This window comes from Xenopus laevis, chromosome 3L (assembly GCF_017654675.1).
Source record: "Xenopus laevis strain J_2021 chromosome 3L, Xenopus_laevis_v10.1, whole genome shotgun sequence".
NCBI classification, from domain to species: Eukaryota; Metazoa; Chordata; class Amphibia; order Anura; family Pipidae; genus Xenopus; species Xenopus laevis.
In genome coordinates, this window is record NC_054375.1 from 3962501 (window position 1) to 3974810 (window position 12310).

Below are 12310 nucleotides of genomic sequence, written 5' to 3' on the forward strand. Positions count from 1 at the left end.
CAGCTGAGATTCTAGCTATCTGTATAACAGAACATTCTGTCCCAGTGGCTGCACAGATCCTATCTGATCCCCATTGTAAGCAGCAGTTCTACCTTGCTTTATGGCAGCTGAGATTCTAGCTATCTATATAACAGAACATTCTGTCCCAGTGGCTGCACAGATCCTATCTGATCCCCATTGTAAGCAGCAGTCCTGTCCTGCTTTATGGCAGCTGAGATTCTAGCTATCTGTATAACAGAACATTCTGTCCCAGTGGCTGCACAGATCCCATCTGATCCCCATTGTAAGCAGCAGTCCTGTCCTGCTTTATGGCAGCTGAGATTCTAGCTATCTGTATAACAGAACATTCTGTCCCAGTGGCTGCACAGATCCTATCTGATCCCCATTGTAAGCAGCAGTCCTGTCCTGCTTTATGGCAGCTGAGATTCTAGCTATCTGTATAACAGAGATTGTGGGACACTCCCTTTAAGAGAACTGTATCTGGTATGTGCAGGTGTGAATGTGGGAGATCGGTGGAAGAATCTGGTGCAGATCACAAAGAAACACACTAAAGATCACATGCTAATTTTCAACGACCTCCATTTCCTAATGTCGTCATTGGGATCAAAGGACGAGGATACGACCCGTCAGCTTGTGGAATCAATGCAGGAGCTGTCCAAGTCAGTAGCGCAGTATCACAAACACACACATTGATTGTACATTTGCATCAGAAGGATAAACTCTTTCTTTTTCAGATCTCCCGGTGAGAAGCAGCAACACAGTTTGATTAAGCACCTTGGTGCCCCGCTGTGCCAGGCTCTCATAGAGTATAACGGGGGAAACTATGACAAAGCTGTGGACTTGATCTATCCAATCCGGTATCAGATATTGAAAATAGGAGGAAGTGACGCTCAGGTAAACGTTTCTTATTCATGTGTGAAAGGTCGAGGAAAGCCTGTACTTGAAAATATTAGGAAATATTTAATAAGAATATAATAAGAATATATACTTTTCTTTTTAGAGAGATCTGTTTAACCAGGTTCTGATCCAGGCAGCCATAAACAGCGATTCCACACACCATCAAAATCTAGCCAGGTAAGGGTTAAAAAAAATAGTTTTTAGAGCTTTGTATTATATTAAAGGGGGTGGTTCACCTTTAAATTAACTCTCAGTATGTTATAGAATGGCTAATTCTAATCAACTTTTCAATTGGTCTTCATTATTTATATTTTTATAGTTTTTAAATGATTTGCCTTCTTCTTCTGACTCTGAACCTTCAAATGGGGGTCACTGACCCCATCTAAAAAACAAACTCTCTGTAAGGCAACAAATGTATTGTTATTGCTACTTTGTATTCCTCATCTTTCTATTCAGGCCTCTCCTATTCATATTCCAGTCTCTTATTCAAATCCATGAGTGGTTGCTAGGGGAATTTGGACCCTAGAAAACCAAACTGATCATACTGCAAACTGGAGAGCTGCTGAATAAAAAGCAAAATAACGCAAAAACCACAAATAATAAAAAATGAAAACCAATTGCAAATTGTCTCAGAATATCCCTCTCTACATCATACGAACAGTTAACTCAAAAGTGAACAACCCCTTTAACTCTTAGTATGTTATAGAATGGCCAATTCTACGCAACTTTTCCATTGTTCGTCATTTTATATATATATATATATATATATATATATATATATATATATATATATATACACAGTATATAGTTTTTGAATTATTTGCTTTCTTCTTCCGACTCTTTCCAGCTTACATGTAGGGGGTCACTGACCCCATTTAAAAACAAATGCTCTTTAAGGCTACAAATGTATTGTTATTGCTACTTTTTATTCCTCATCTTTCTATTCAGGCCTCTCCTATTCATATTCCAGTCTCTTATTCAAATCAGTGCATGGTTGCTAGGGGGATTTGGACCTTAGCAACCATATCGCTAAAATGGCAAAACTGGAGAGCTGCTGAATAAAAAAAAGCTAAATAACTCAAAAATGACAAATAATAAAAAATGAAACCAATGGGAAGTTGTCTCAGAATCTCACTCTCTACATCATACAAACAGTTAATTTAAAGGAGAACTAAACCCCCTTTCTAATAAAAATCCCTACCCTCCATAGTCCCCCATCCCAGCAGTTAACACAAGTAAATACCCCTAAGCCTGTAATTACCCCTTGTTGCAGAGTCAGCGCAGCAGAGCTCACGGGGGCCATCTTTAGCTGATTCGTTAACCTCAGTAAGGAAGCTCCATATTGGTGCATGCGCAGTTGGAGCATTTTCCTGGTTCGCTAAAACTTTACGCGAAAGTGACAAACATTACCGAAGTGGCTAAAGCACCTGCTGCGCTGACTCTGCAACAAAGGGTAATTACCAGCTTTGGGGTATTTACTTGTGTTAACTCCTGGGTGGAGTGGGGGGGGAACTATTAGAAAGAGGGTTTAGTTCTCCTTTAAAGGTGAACAACCCCTTTAAAGTTCACTCAGCCTTGGAGAGCCTCATCAAGCCATAGACTTTGCAGAGGGGACACTGGGGCCCTTACTGATACATATTTTGGAACATGTTGGTTTGTGATTGGGTGGCAAATTCAAAGGTGTTTTAGTTCTCCTTTAAATCAGATCTATTGCCTATAGTCACCATGTTGTGTAGTGGAACGGTTCTCGTTTGTGTGACAGGGTCCTGCTAATGGAGAGAGACATCGGAAGGCCCAACTCTCCTCTGACTCAGAGACTCATAAAGAAGTGGGAGGCACTTCACGGCCTCCTTGGATAGCGTTTCAGATTCATTATTATGTTTGTGCCAAACACTCGTGGAACATTCATGAGACAGAGTTTGGTTTCACATTCCACCAATCAAGTGCCTTAACCCACGCCAGCTCTAGATTTGCTTTGCCTTTAATCGGACCAGATACAACGCTCAATAAATCATTTTACGTCGGGGGAAACGGTGTCATTGGATTCTTCTATTTAGGGAAATTCATCTTTCTATAATGGAAGGCAGATATTGTTTCCTTTTGTTGTTTAACGAAAAAAAATGGACTGTGTTATTTTCTCTTTAATAAGTAAGATCACAGAGTACAGGACAGGATAAAGCAGGACGTCCCATCATTAAAGGGCAACTAAAGTCTAAAATAGAATAAGGCTAGAAATGCTGTATTTTGTATACTAAACATAAACTTACTGCACCACAAGCCTAATCAAACAAATGATTTATACTTTCAAAGTTGGCCACAGGGGGTCACCATCTTGTATCTTTGTTATACATCTTTGCAAGACCAAGACTGTGCACATGCTCAGTGTGATCTGGGCTGCTTAGGGATCGTCATAAATGATCAAAACAGCACAAGTCAAATAATATCTGCCAGAAGCCGATACAACAAGACTGATTAATAATCAGAATATACAGACTGCACTGGGTCCTGTGTTGTCATGTGATCTAATGTGGATTTTATAGTTTTTGTATTGTTTAATATAAACTTTCTCCAACTCTGCAGAACCAGTGGCTGCAGCAAAATAATCCTCCAAATAGAATCCCAGTTTATCTGTTTAAATCTGGCTCCATGATCTTTGTCCCTGCAGCTGGAGCTGGAAACAGTAAAGGGGATGTAAAGGCAAAATAAAATCCAATACAAATCTGTACACAGTCGCCGACTGCTCTACAGGGAAACAAACAAAGCTGCTTGAGTTCTGCATGGCTGGGAAGTAAGGCGGGGGCTCCCCCTGCTGTTCATAAGTATGATTGTTTCCCTGCAGAGCAGTTAGGGACTGTCTGACAATTCCTATCCACAGCAGTAAATGAAGGGAGAATTTCACGGCATAAAGTCAGGTTTCTTATAAAAACAATACACATTTTTTAATTAAAGTATATTGGAGATAGGTTTCTTTTTCATTAAAGAAAGTAAAAATGGGATTTTTTTTTTTGCCTTTACATGCCCTTTAACAAAACAAATGACAAATGTTCATCACAGGATAAAAACAAACAACAACATTAGAACCAGGTTACACTGCAGCTTCCAGGGGCCCCAGTTTACATCGTCCTGATAAATTTGCCTTATGAAGCACCTCCACCTTCTGTCACAATGAGCTCTGAACAGCCCCATGATAGAGAAACACTGACATCTGTTATGAATGTACAACAAGATCGCCCCCTGCTGTTCAATCTGGGCATGGGCTGGAGACAAGAAGCTTTTTTGATGCTTTTCTGCCGATTCACTCAATGACAGGTGAGCTAAAACTGAGCAGATAAACATTAGGAGACACCCCAGTCTCAGTAACGGAAGCTTATGAAGTAGCCAGAGGCAACAGCAGGGGGCAGTCTGGTTACACTTGTACAATAAGAGCTGGGCTTGACTGCGGATATCATAACAATAAAAGGAATGTAAATGACAAAAGTGACCTGAAGATCAATTCTACATTGTTCTGGACAATTTTATGTTTAAAGGAAGGAGGGGCTTTTTTAAAGACACACCTTCCAAAAGTATGTTACTGCTACTTTCCACTATAAAGAGAAGGTATAGGGATTCATGTCAATAAAGAGAATGTATAGGGATCAATTACAATAAAGAGAATGTATAGGGATCAATTACAATAAAGAGAATGTATAAGGATGAATTACAATAAAGAGAATGTATAGGGATTAATTACAATAAAGAGAATGTATAGGGATGAATTACAATAAAGAGAATGTATAGGGATTAATGTAAATAAAGGGAATGTATAGGGATTAATTACAATAAAGAGAATGTATAGGGATCAATTACAATAAAGAGAATGTATAGGGATTAATTACAATAAAGGGAATGTATAGGGATTAATGTAAATAAAGGGAATGTATAGGGATTAATGTAAATAAAGGGAATGTATAGGGATTAATGGCAATAAAGAGAATGTATAGGGATGAATGTAAATAAAGAGAATGTATAGGGATTAATGTAAATAAAGGGAATGTATAGGGATTAATGTAAATAAAGAGAATGTATAGGGATTAATGTAAATAAAGGGAATGTATAGGGATTAATGTAAATAAAGGGAATGTATAGGGATTAATGGCAATAAAGAGAATGTATAGGGATTAATGTAAATAAAGGGAATGTATAGGGATTAATGTAAATAAAGGGAATGTATAGGGATTAATGGCAATAAAGAGAATGTATAGGGATTAATGTAAATAAAGGGAATGTATAGGGATTAATGTAAATAAAGAGAATGTATAGGGATTAATGTAAATAAAGAGAATGTATAGGGATTAATGTAAATAAAGGGAATGTATAGGGATTAATGGCAATAAAGAGAATGTATAGGGATTAATGTAAATAAAGGGAATGTATAGGGATTAATGTAAATAAAGAGAATGTATAGGGATTAATGTAAATAAAGAGAATGTATAGGGATTAATGTAAATAAAGAGAATGTATAGGGATGAATTACAATAAAGAGAATGTATAGGGATTAATGTAAATAAAGGGAATGTATAGGGATTAATGTAAATAAACAGACAGTATAGTGATCACTTACTTTGATCAGACTGGACAGATTGCGCTGTTCCTACAACAAACCCTCTTTTGTTTACATTCCTTTCCCTTGGCGCACAGTTATGACGTACTTCCGCGCGTGCGCTCTTCCCGTGACGTTGCCGCTTCAGTATTACAGCCAATGGCAGGTGTCACTTGCGGCTTCCCAATATGGCGGCGCCCATGATTCACGCTCTTCGCCCCGTCCCCTGCTTGTTTCGCCCGCTTTACCGCCGCATTTCCCACTCCGCTGGTTTCTTGGAAGCCGCTGGCCGGCGGGGTTTGTTCAAGGATGTGTTCCCGGCGGAGAGCGGCCCCTCGCAACTGTCTGAGCTGCTCAGGTCGGGGCCCCAGACGGTCTATTGCGGCTTTGACCCCACGGCGGACTCGCTGCACATCGGGAACCTGCTGACAGTTCTGGGGCTCGTTCACTTCCACCGGGCCGGGCACAATATCATCGCGGTTATCGGGGGAGCCACGGGCCTGCTGGGGGATCCGAGCGGCCGAATGAATGAGAGGGAAGCGCTGAGTCAGGAGAAAATCACGGAGAATATCCGGGGGATCCGGCGCTGCCTGGAGCGATTATTCTCGAACTGTGAAACGCTGGTGCCCGGGGCTCGGCCCGGCGGGACTGTCCGTGTCCTGAATAACGAGCAGTGGTACCGGCAGCGCGGGGCGGCGGAATTCCTGGGCTCGGTGGGGAGACACTTCCGTATGGGAACAATGATGAGCCGACACAGTGTCCAGAGCCGCCTGAGCAGCCCCGAGGGAATGAGCCTCGCCGAGTTTGTTTATCAAGTCTTCCAGTCGTACGACTTCTACCAACTCAACCAGACGCACGACTGCAGGATCCAACTGGGAGGCACCGACCAACTGGGCAACATCATGTCTGGCCACGACTTTATACACAGGTACTTCCGGTCACCTCTATACACACAGCTACTTCCGGTCACCCCTTTAGACACAGGTACTTCCGGTCACCCCTTTAGACACAGCCACTTCCGGTCACCCCTTTAGACACAGCCACTTCCGTTGACCCCATTAGACACAGCCACTTCCGTTGACCCCTTTCGACACAGCCACTTCCGTTGACCCCATTAGACACAGCCACTTCCGTTGACCCCTTTAGACACAGCCACTTCCGTTGACCCCTTTAGACACAGCCACTTCCGTTGACCCCATTAGACACAGCCACTTCCGTTGACCCCTTTAGACACAGCCACTTCCGTTGACCCCATTAGACACAGCCACTTCCGTTGACCCCATTAGACACAGCCACTTCCGTTGACCCCATTAGACACAGCCACTTCCGTTGACCCCATTCGACACAGCCACTTCCGTTGACCCCTTTAGACACAGCCACTTCCGTTGACCCCTTTAGACACAGGCACTTCCGTTGACCCCATTAGACACAGCCACTTCCGTTGACCCCATTCGACACAGCCACTTCCGTTGACCCCTTTAGACACAGGCACTTCCGTTGACCCCATTAGACACAGCCACTTCCGTTGACCCCTTTAGACACAGCCACTTCCGTTGACCCCTTTAGACACAGCCACTTCCGTTGACCCCTTTAGACACAGCCACTTCCGTTGACCCCATTCGACACAGCCACTTCCGTTGACCCCTTTAGACACAGGCACTTCCGTTGACCCCTTTAGACACAGGCACTTCCGTTGACCCCATTAGACACAGCCACTTCCGTTGACCCCATTCGACACAGCCACTTCCGTTGACCCCTTTAGACACAGGCACTTCCGTTGACCCCATTCGACACAGCCACTTCCGGTCACCCCTTTAGACACAGCCAGTTCTGTTGACCCCATTAGACACAGCCACTTCCCTTGACCCCATTAGACACAGCCACTTCCGTTGACCCCATTCGACACAGCCACTTCCGGTCACCCCTTTAGACACAGCCAGTTCCGTTGACCCCATTAGACACAGCCACTTCCGTTGACCCCTTTAGACACAGCCACTTCCGTTGACCCCATTAGACACAGCCACTTCCGTTGACCCCATTAGACACAGCCACTTCCGTTGACCCCATTAGACACAGCCACTTCCGTTGACCCCTTTAGACACAGCCACTTCCGTTGACCCCATTAGACACAGCCACTTCCAGTGACCCCATTAGACACAGCTACTTCTGTTGACCCCATGAGACACAGCCACTTCCGTTGACCCCATGAGACACAGCCACTTCCGTTGACCCCATTAGACACAGCCACTTCCAGTGACCCCATTAGACACAGCTACTTCCGTTGACCCCATTAGACACAGCTACTTCCGTTGACCCCATTAGACACAGCCACTTCCGTTGACCCCATGAGACAGTTACTTCCGTTGACCCCATTAGACACAGCCACTTCCGTTGACCCCATTAGACACAGCCACTTCCGTTGACCCCTTTAGACACAGCCACTTCCGGTCACCCCATTAGACACAGCCACTTCCCTTGACCCCATTAGACACAGCCACTTCCCTTGACCCCATTCGACACAGCCACTTCCCTTGACCCCATTCGACACAGCCACTTCCGTTGACCCCATTCGACACAGCCACTTCCGTTGACCCCATTCGACACAGCCACTTTCGTTGACCCCATTAGACACAGCCACTTTCGTTGACCCCATTAGACACAGCCACTTTCGTTGACCCCATTAGACACAGCCACTTTCGTTGACCCCATTAGACACAGCCACTTTCGTTGACCCCATTAGACACAGCCACTTCCGTTGACCCCATTAGACACAGCCACTTCCGTTGACCCCATTAGACACAGCCACTTCCGTTGACCCCATTAGACACAGCTACTTCCGTTGACCCCATTAGACACAGCCACTTCCGTTGACCCCATGAGACAGTTACTTCCGTTGACCCCATTAGACACAGCCACTTCCGTTGACCCCATTAGACACAGCCACTTCCGGTGACCCCTTTAGACACAGCCACTTCCGGTGACCCCATTAGACACAGCCACTTCCGTTGACCCCATTAGACACAGCCACTTCCGTTGACCCCATTAGACACAGCCACTTCCGGTGACCCCATTAGACACAGCCACTTCCGTTGACCCCTTTAGACACAGCTACTTCCGGTCATGTGATCATAGCTGGGCATGACTTTATACACAGGTACTGGGCACTATGATGGGTGGGCTCAGTATTTAATGGAGTTCTTTCCTCAGAATAACAGGAGAGGAAGTGTTTGGCATCACTCTGCCGCTTATTACCAACAGCGCTGGGGATAAACTGGGCAAGTCGGCGGGCAATGCCATTTGGCTGAGCCGGGACAAGACGTCTCCGTTTGAGTTGTACCAGTTCTTTGTGCGCCAGCCGGACGGCATTGTGGAAAGGTAATGCCCCTCTGCTCACAGTAACCGTCATTATGATGCCCACGTCTGTATCTGTAACACACACCCCTGCTGTGCCCCAATCAGGTTCCTGAAACTCTTCACCTTTATCCCATTGCCGGAGATCGAGCAGGTGATGGAGCAGCACGGGAAGGAGCCGGAGAAGAGACTCCCACACAAGAGACTCGCTGCTGAGGTCACCAAGATTGTCCATGGCAAAGAAGGTCTGGAGTCGGCGAAACGGTAACTTGCAGTTCAGCCTTTACTCCGGCCAATGCCCACACTGGTACCAACTCACACGGCCAGTGGAAAAGCGAAAGCAATTCCCAACAGCCCATGGGAAAGAGAGCAGCCCAGGAACAGGAAGTGAAGAGAAACAGCTCTGTGATTGGGGGGGGTGGATCCTACTAGACCATAAAAAACTGCCAGCCACTAGCAGAATACCCACCCAATGGCATGTTACTGTCTGACCATGGGAAAGAGAGCAGCCCTGAAACAGGATATAGAAAGTCAGAGCTCAGTATCCAGTGGGAGGTTCTTGTCTGACTGGGTGAATAGTGAGAGGAGCAGGTTTTGGTTTCATACAACGTGGGGAGGGGCTCTGCTATTTTGGGAATAGAGTAGAGCGGAGGGAGGTTTATTATAAAGCAATGATGTGATACAGAGGGGTGTATACAGGTGAGTTGTTATAGTGTTGGACCCCCTGATGTCTGGTCTTCCCCCCGGGCAGGTGCACCCAGGCCCTGTATAACAGCAGTCTAGAAGCGCTGGAAAAGATGTCCGACCAAGAGCTGCAGGAACTGTTCAGGGAGGCGCCGTTTGCTGAAGTTCTGCTGGAGCCTGGGACCCGGGTCATGGACCTTTGCCTCAAGGTTTCTGCGATTCCAGAGGGGGCCCGAGGGTAAGTGTCCAGCCCCCATTATATCTGCACTGAGTCTCTATGAGCCTTAATCTCCCCAGCGGCTGCCACTTACCTCAGTTTAGGGACTGTCTCACAATATACAGTATAACAGGCACAATATACAGTAGAGATACAATATAACAAGCACAATGTACAATATAGATACAATGTAAGAGGCACAATCTACTCGGGAGGCACCGAATCTGGAACTCGGCCGAATCCTTCTGCCCGGCCGAACCAAATCCTAATTTGCATATGCAAATTAGGGATGGGGAGGGAAATCGTGTGACTTTTTGTCACAAAACAAGGAAGTGAAAAATGTTTTCCCTTTCCCACCCCTAATTTCCATAGGCAAATTAGGATTTGTTTTGGTATTCGGCCCAATCTTTCGAGAAGGATTCGGGGGTTCGGCCGAATCCAAAATAGTGGATTCGGTGCATCCCTACAATTTACAGTATCCAAAGATGCCCCAGTAGCTCCCCATCTTCTTTTCTGCTGATTCACTGCACATGCTCTGTGCTGCTGTCACTTACTGAGCTTAGGGAGCCACTCACAATATACAGTACACATAGAATAGAAATGTCACAATATAAGGCTGATTAGTAATTAATACACATAATTACTACATGGCAGCACAGAAACCAGTGCAATTAGCATCAGAATTGAATAATCAGCAAACCTGTAGCATCAGCTTATATTACAGCCAGGGAAGCTCATTTTCTGCTGGATAATTAGTGACGAGCCCTAAGCTTAGCTTCTCAACAGCCAATCAGAGCCCACTGAGCATGTGAGTGTCACAGACACTTTCCAAGATGGTGACCCCCTGTGACAAGTTTGAAGTCCTGGATCATTGCTGCTATTGACAAGCTCAAACTTTAGCCTCGTGCAATAAGTTCACTATAGAAAATAGGACATTTTTAGCCACATTCATTTTTAGGGTTGAGTTCTCCTTTAATTCTGGTGAAGTGTCTGAAACCAACTGTAGTGTATGAAGGTGAACAATCAGATTGTTGCTAGGGTAATTAAGGACTAGTTATGTGTAAACTAGGGGGCAGTATTATAGAAGACGTGTGGAGTGTCCCCTGACTGACAGTTAGGGGCTCATTATGTTGCAGGTACGAGATGATCAGCAGCGGGGGGGTCAGCATCAATCATAAGAAAGTGACAAACCCAGACGAGGTTCTGCTGCTGGGACATCACATCCTACACAACGGCCTGTCCCTGCTCCGGGTGGGAAAGAAGAATTTCTACATTGTCAAGTGGCTCCATTTGTGAGGCCCCCGACGGACCATTTAACTGGCGATTCGTTGCCACTGCCTGTTAGTAGGAATTTTATTTGGCCACCGAGGCAAAAGTATCTCTTATTCTCACTGAGTGAGTCTCTCCCCTGTGTAAATAAACTGGAAGTGTGAAACGAGAGGAACTGAGACTCGCTGTGTATCTGTGTCTGGTTTGTTCTTATCTTCTACTGTCTACTTGTATCTAAATGTACTGAGAGATCCCATAAAACTATGGCAGCATAGGTATTCCCTGTACTAAGCACAATTCAGCAGGAACAGCCCCTAAGTTTGCTCATAGTCTGTACAGAGAGATCCCATAAAACTATGGTACATAGGTATTCCCTGTACTAAGCACAATTCAGCAGGAACAGTCCCTAAGTTTGCTCATAGTCTGTACAGAGAGATCCCATAAAACTATGGCAGCATAGGTATTCCTCTGTACTAAGCACAATTCAGCAGGAACAGTCCCTAAGTTTGCTCATAGTCTGTACAGAGAGATCTCATAAAACTATGGCAGCATAGGTATTCCTCTGTACTAAGCACAATTCAGCAGGAACAGTCCCTAAGTTTGCTCATAGTCTGTACAGAGAGATCCCATAAAACTATGGCAGCATAGGTATTCCCTGTACTAAGCACAATTCAGCAGGAACAGTCCCCTAATTTTCCTAATAGTCTGTACAGAGATCCCATAAAACTATGGTACATAGGTATTCCCTGTACTAAGCACAATTCAGCAGGAACAGCCCCTAAGTTTCCTAATAGTCTGTACAGAGAGATCCCATAAAACTATGGTACATAGGTATTCCCTGTACTAAGCACAATTCAGCATGAACAGTCCCTAAGTTTGCTCATAGTCTGTACAGAGAGATCCCATAAAACTATGACAGTATAGGTATCCCCTGTACTAAGCACAATTCAGCAGGAACAGTCCCCTAAGTTTGCTCATAGTCTGTACAGAGAGATCCCATAAAACTATGGCAGCATAGGTATTCCTTGTACTAAGCACAATTCAGCAGGAACAGTCCCTAAGTTTGCTCATAGTCTGTACAGAGAGATCCCATAAAACTATGGCAGCATAGGTATTCCCTGTACTAAGCACAATTCAGCAGGAACAGTCCCCTAAGTTTTCTCATAGTCTGTACAGAGAGATCCCATAAAACTATGGCAGCATAGGTATTCCCTGTACTAAGCACAATTCAGCAGGAACAGTCCCCTAAGTTTGCTCATAGTCTGTACAGAGAGATCCCATAAAACTATGGCAGCATAGGTATTCCCTGTACT

At 44.8% G+C, this 12310-nt stretch overlaps 3 protein-coding genes across 4 annotated transcripts in view; 2 read left to right on the forward strand and 1 right to left on the reverse strand.

The window, feature by feature from the left end:
• Positions 1-2924, forward strand: part of ttc38.L (tetratricopeptide repeat domain 38 L homeolog) — a 12082-nt gene extending 9158 nt beyond the window's left edge. The window contains exons 11-14 of the mRNA NM_001097877.1: positions 494-659; positions 735-894; positions 1001-1074; positions 2660-2924. Coding sequence (NP_001091346.1) covers positions 494-659; positions 735-894; positions 1001-1074; positions 2660-2756 — 497 coding nt within the window. The 3' untranslated portion in view covers positions 2757-2924. The remainder of the gene's footprint in view (positions 1-493; positions 660-734; positions 895-1000; positions 1075-2659) is intronic.
• cdpf1.L (cysteine rich, DPF motif domain containing 1 L homeolog) overlaps positions 1-5638 on the reverse strand; it is a 20077-nt gene extending 14439 nt beyond the window's left edge. The window contains exon 1 of the mRNA XM_018250519.2: positions 5498-5638. The gene's annotated coding sequence lies outside the window, so the exon portion shown is untranslated. The remainder of the gene's footprint in view (positions 1-5497) is intronic.
• Positions 5639-5664: 26 nt separating this feature from the next.
• On the forward strand, positions 5665-11166 carry LOC121401362 (tyrosine--tRNA ligase, mitochondrial-like). 2 transcript variants are annotated; one of them, XM_041585843.1, is made up of 5 exons: positions 5665-6404; positions 8684-8851; positions 8936-9091; positions 9579-9749; positions 10865-11166. In XM_041585843.1, exons 1-5 carry the CDS (start codon positions 5665-5667, stop codon positions 11022-11024), a joined length of 1395 nt encoding a protein of 464 aa, XP_041441777.1. In that variant the 3' UTR covers positions 11025-11166. The 2 variants fall into 2 exon arrangements, with proteins under 2 accessions (XP_041441777.1, XP_041441778.1); XM_041585844.1 differs by lacking the exon at positions 8684-8851.
• Positions 11167-12310: the final 1144 nt, after the last annotated feature.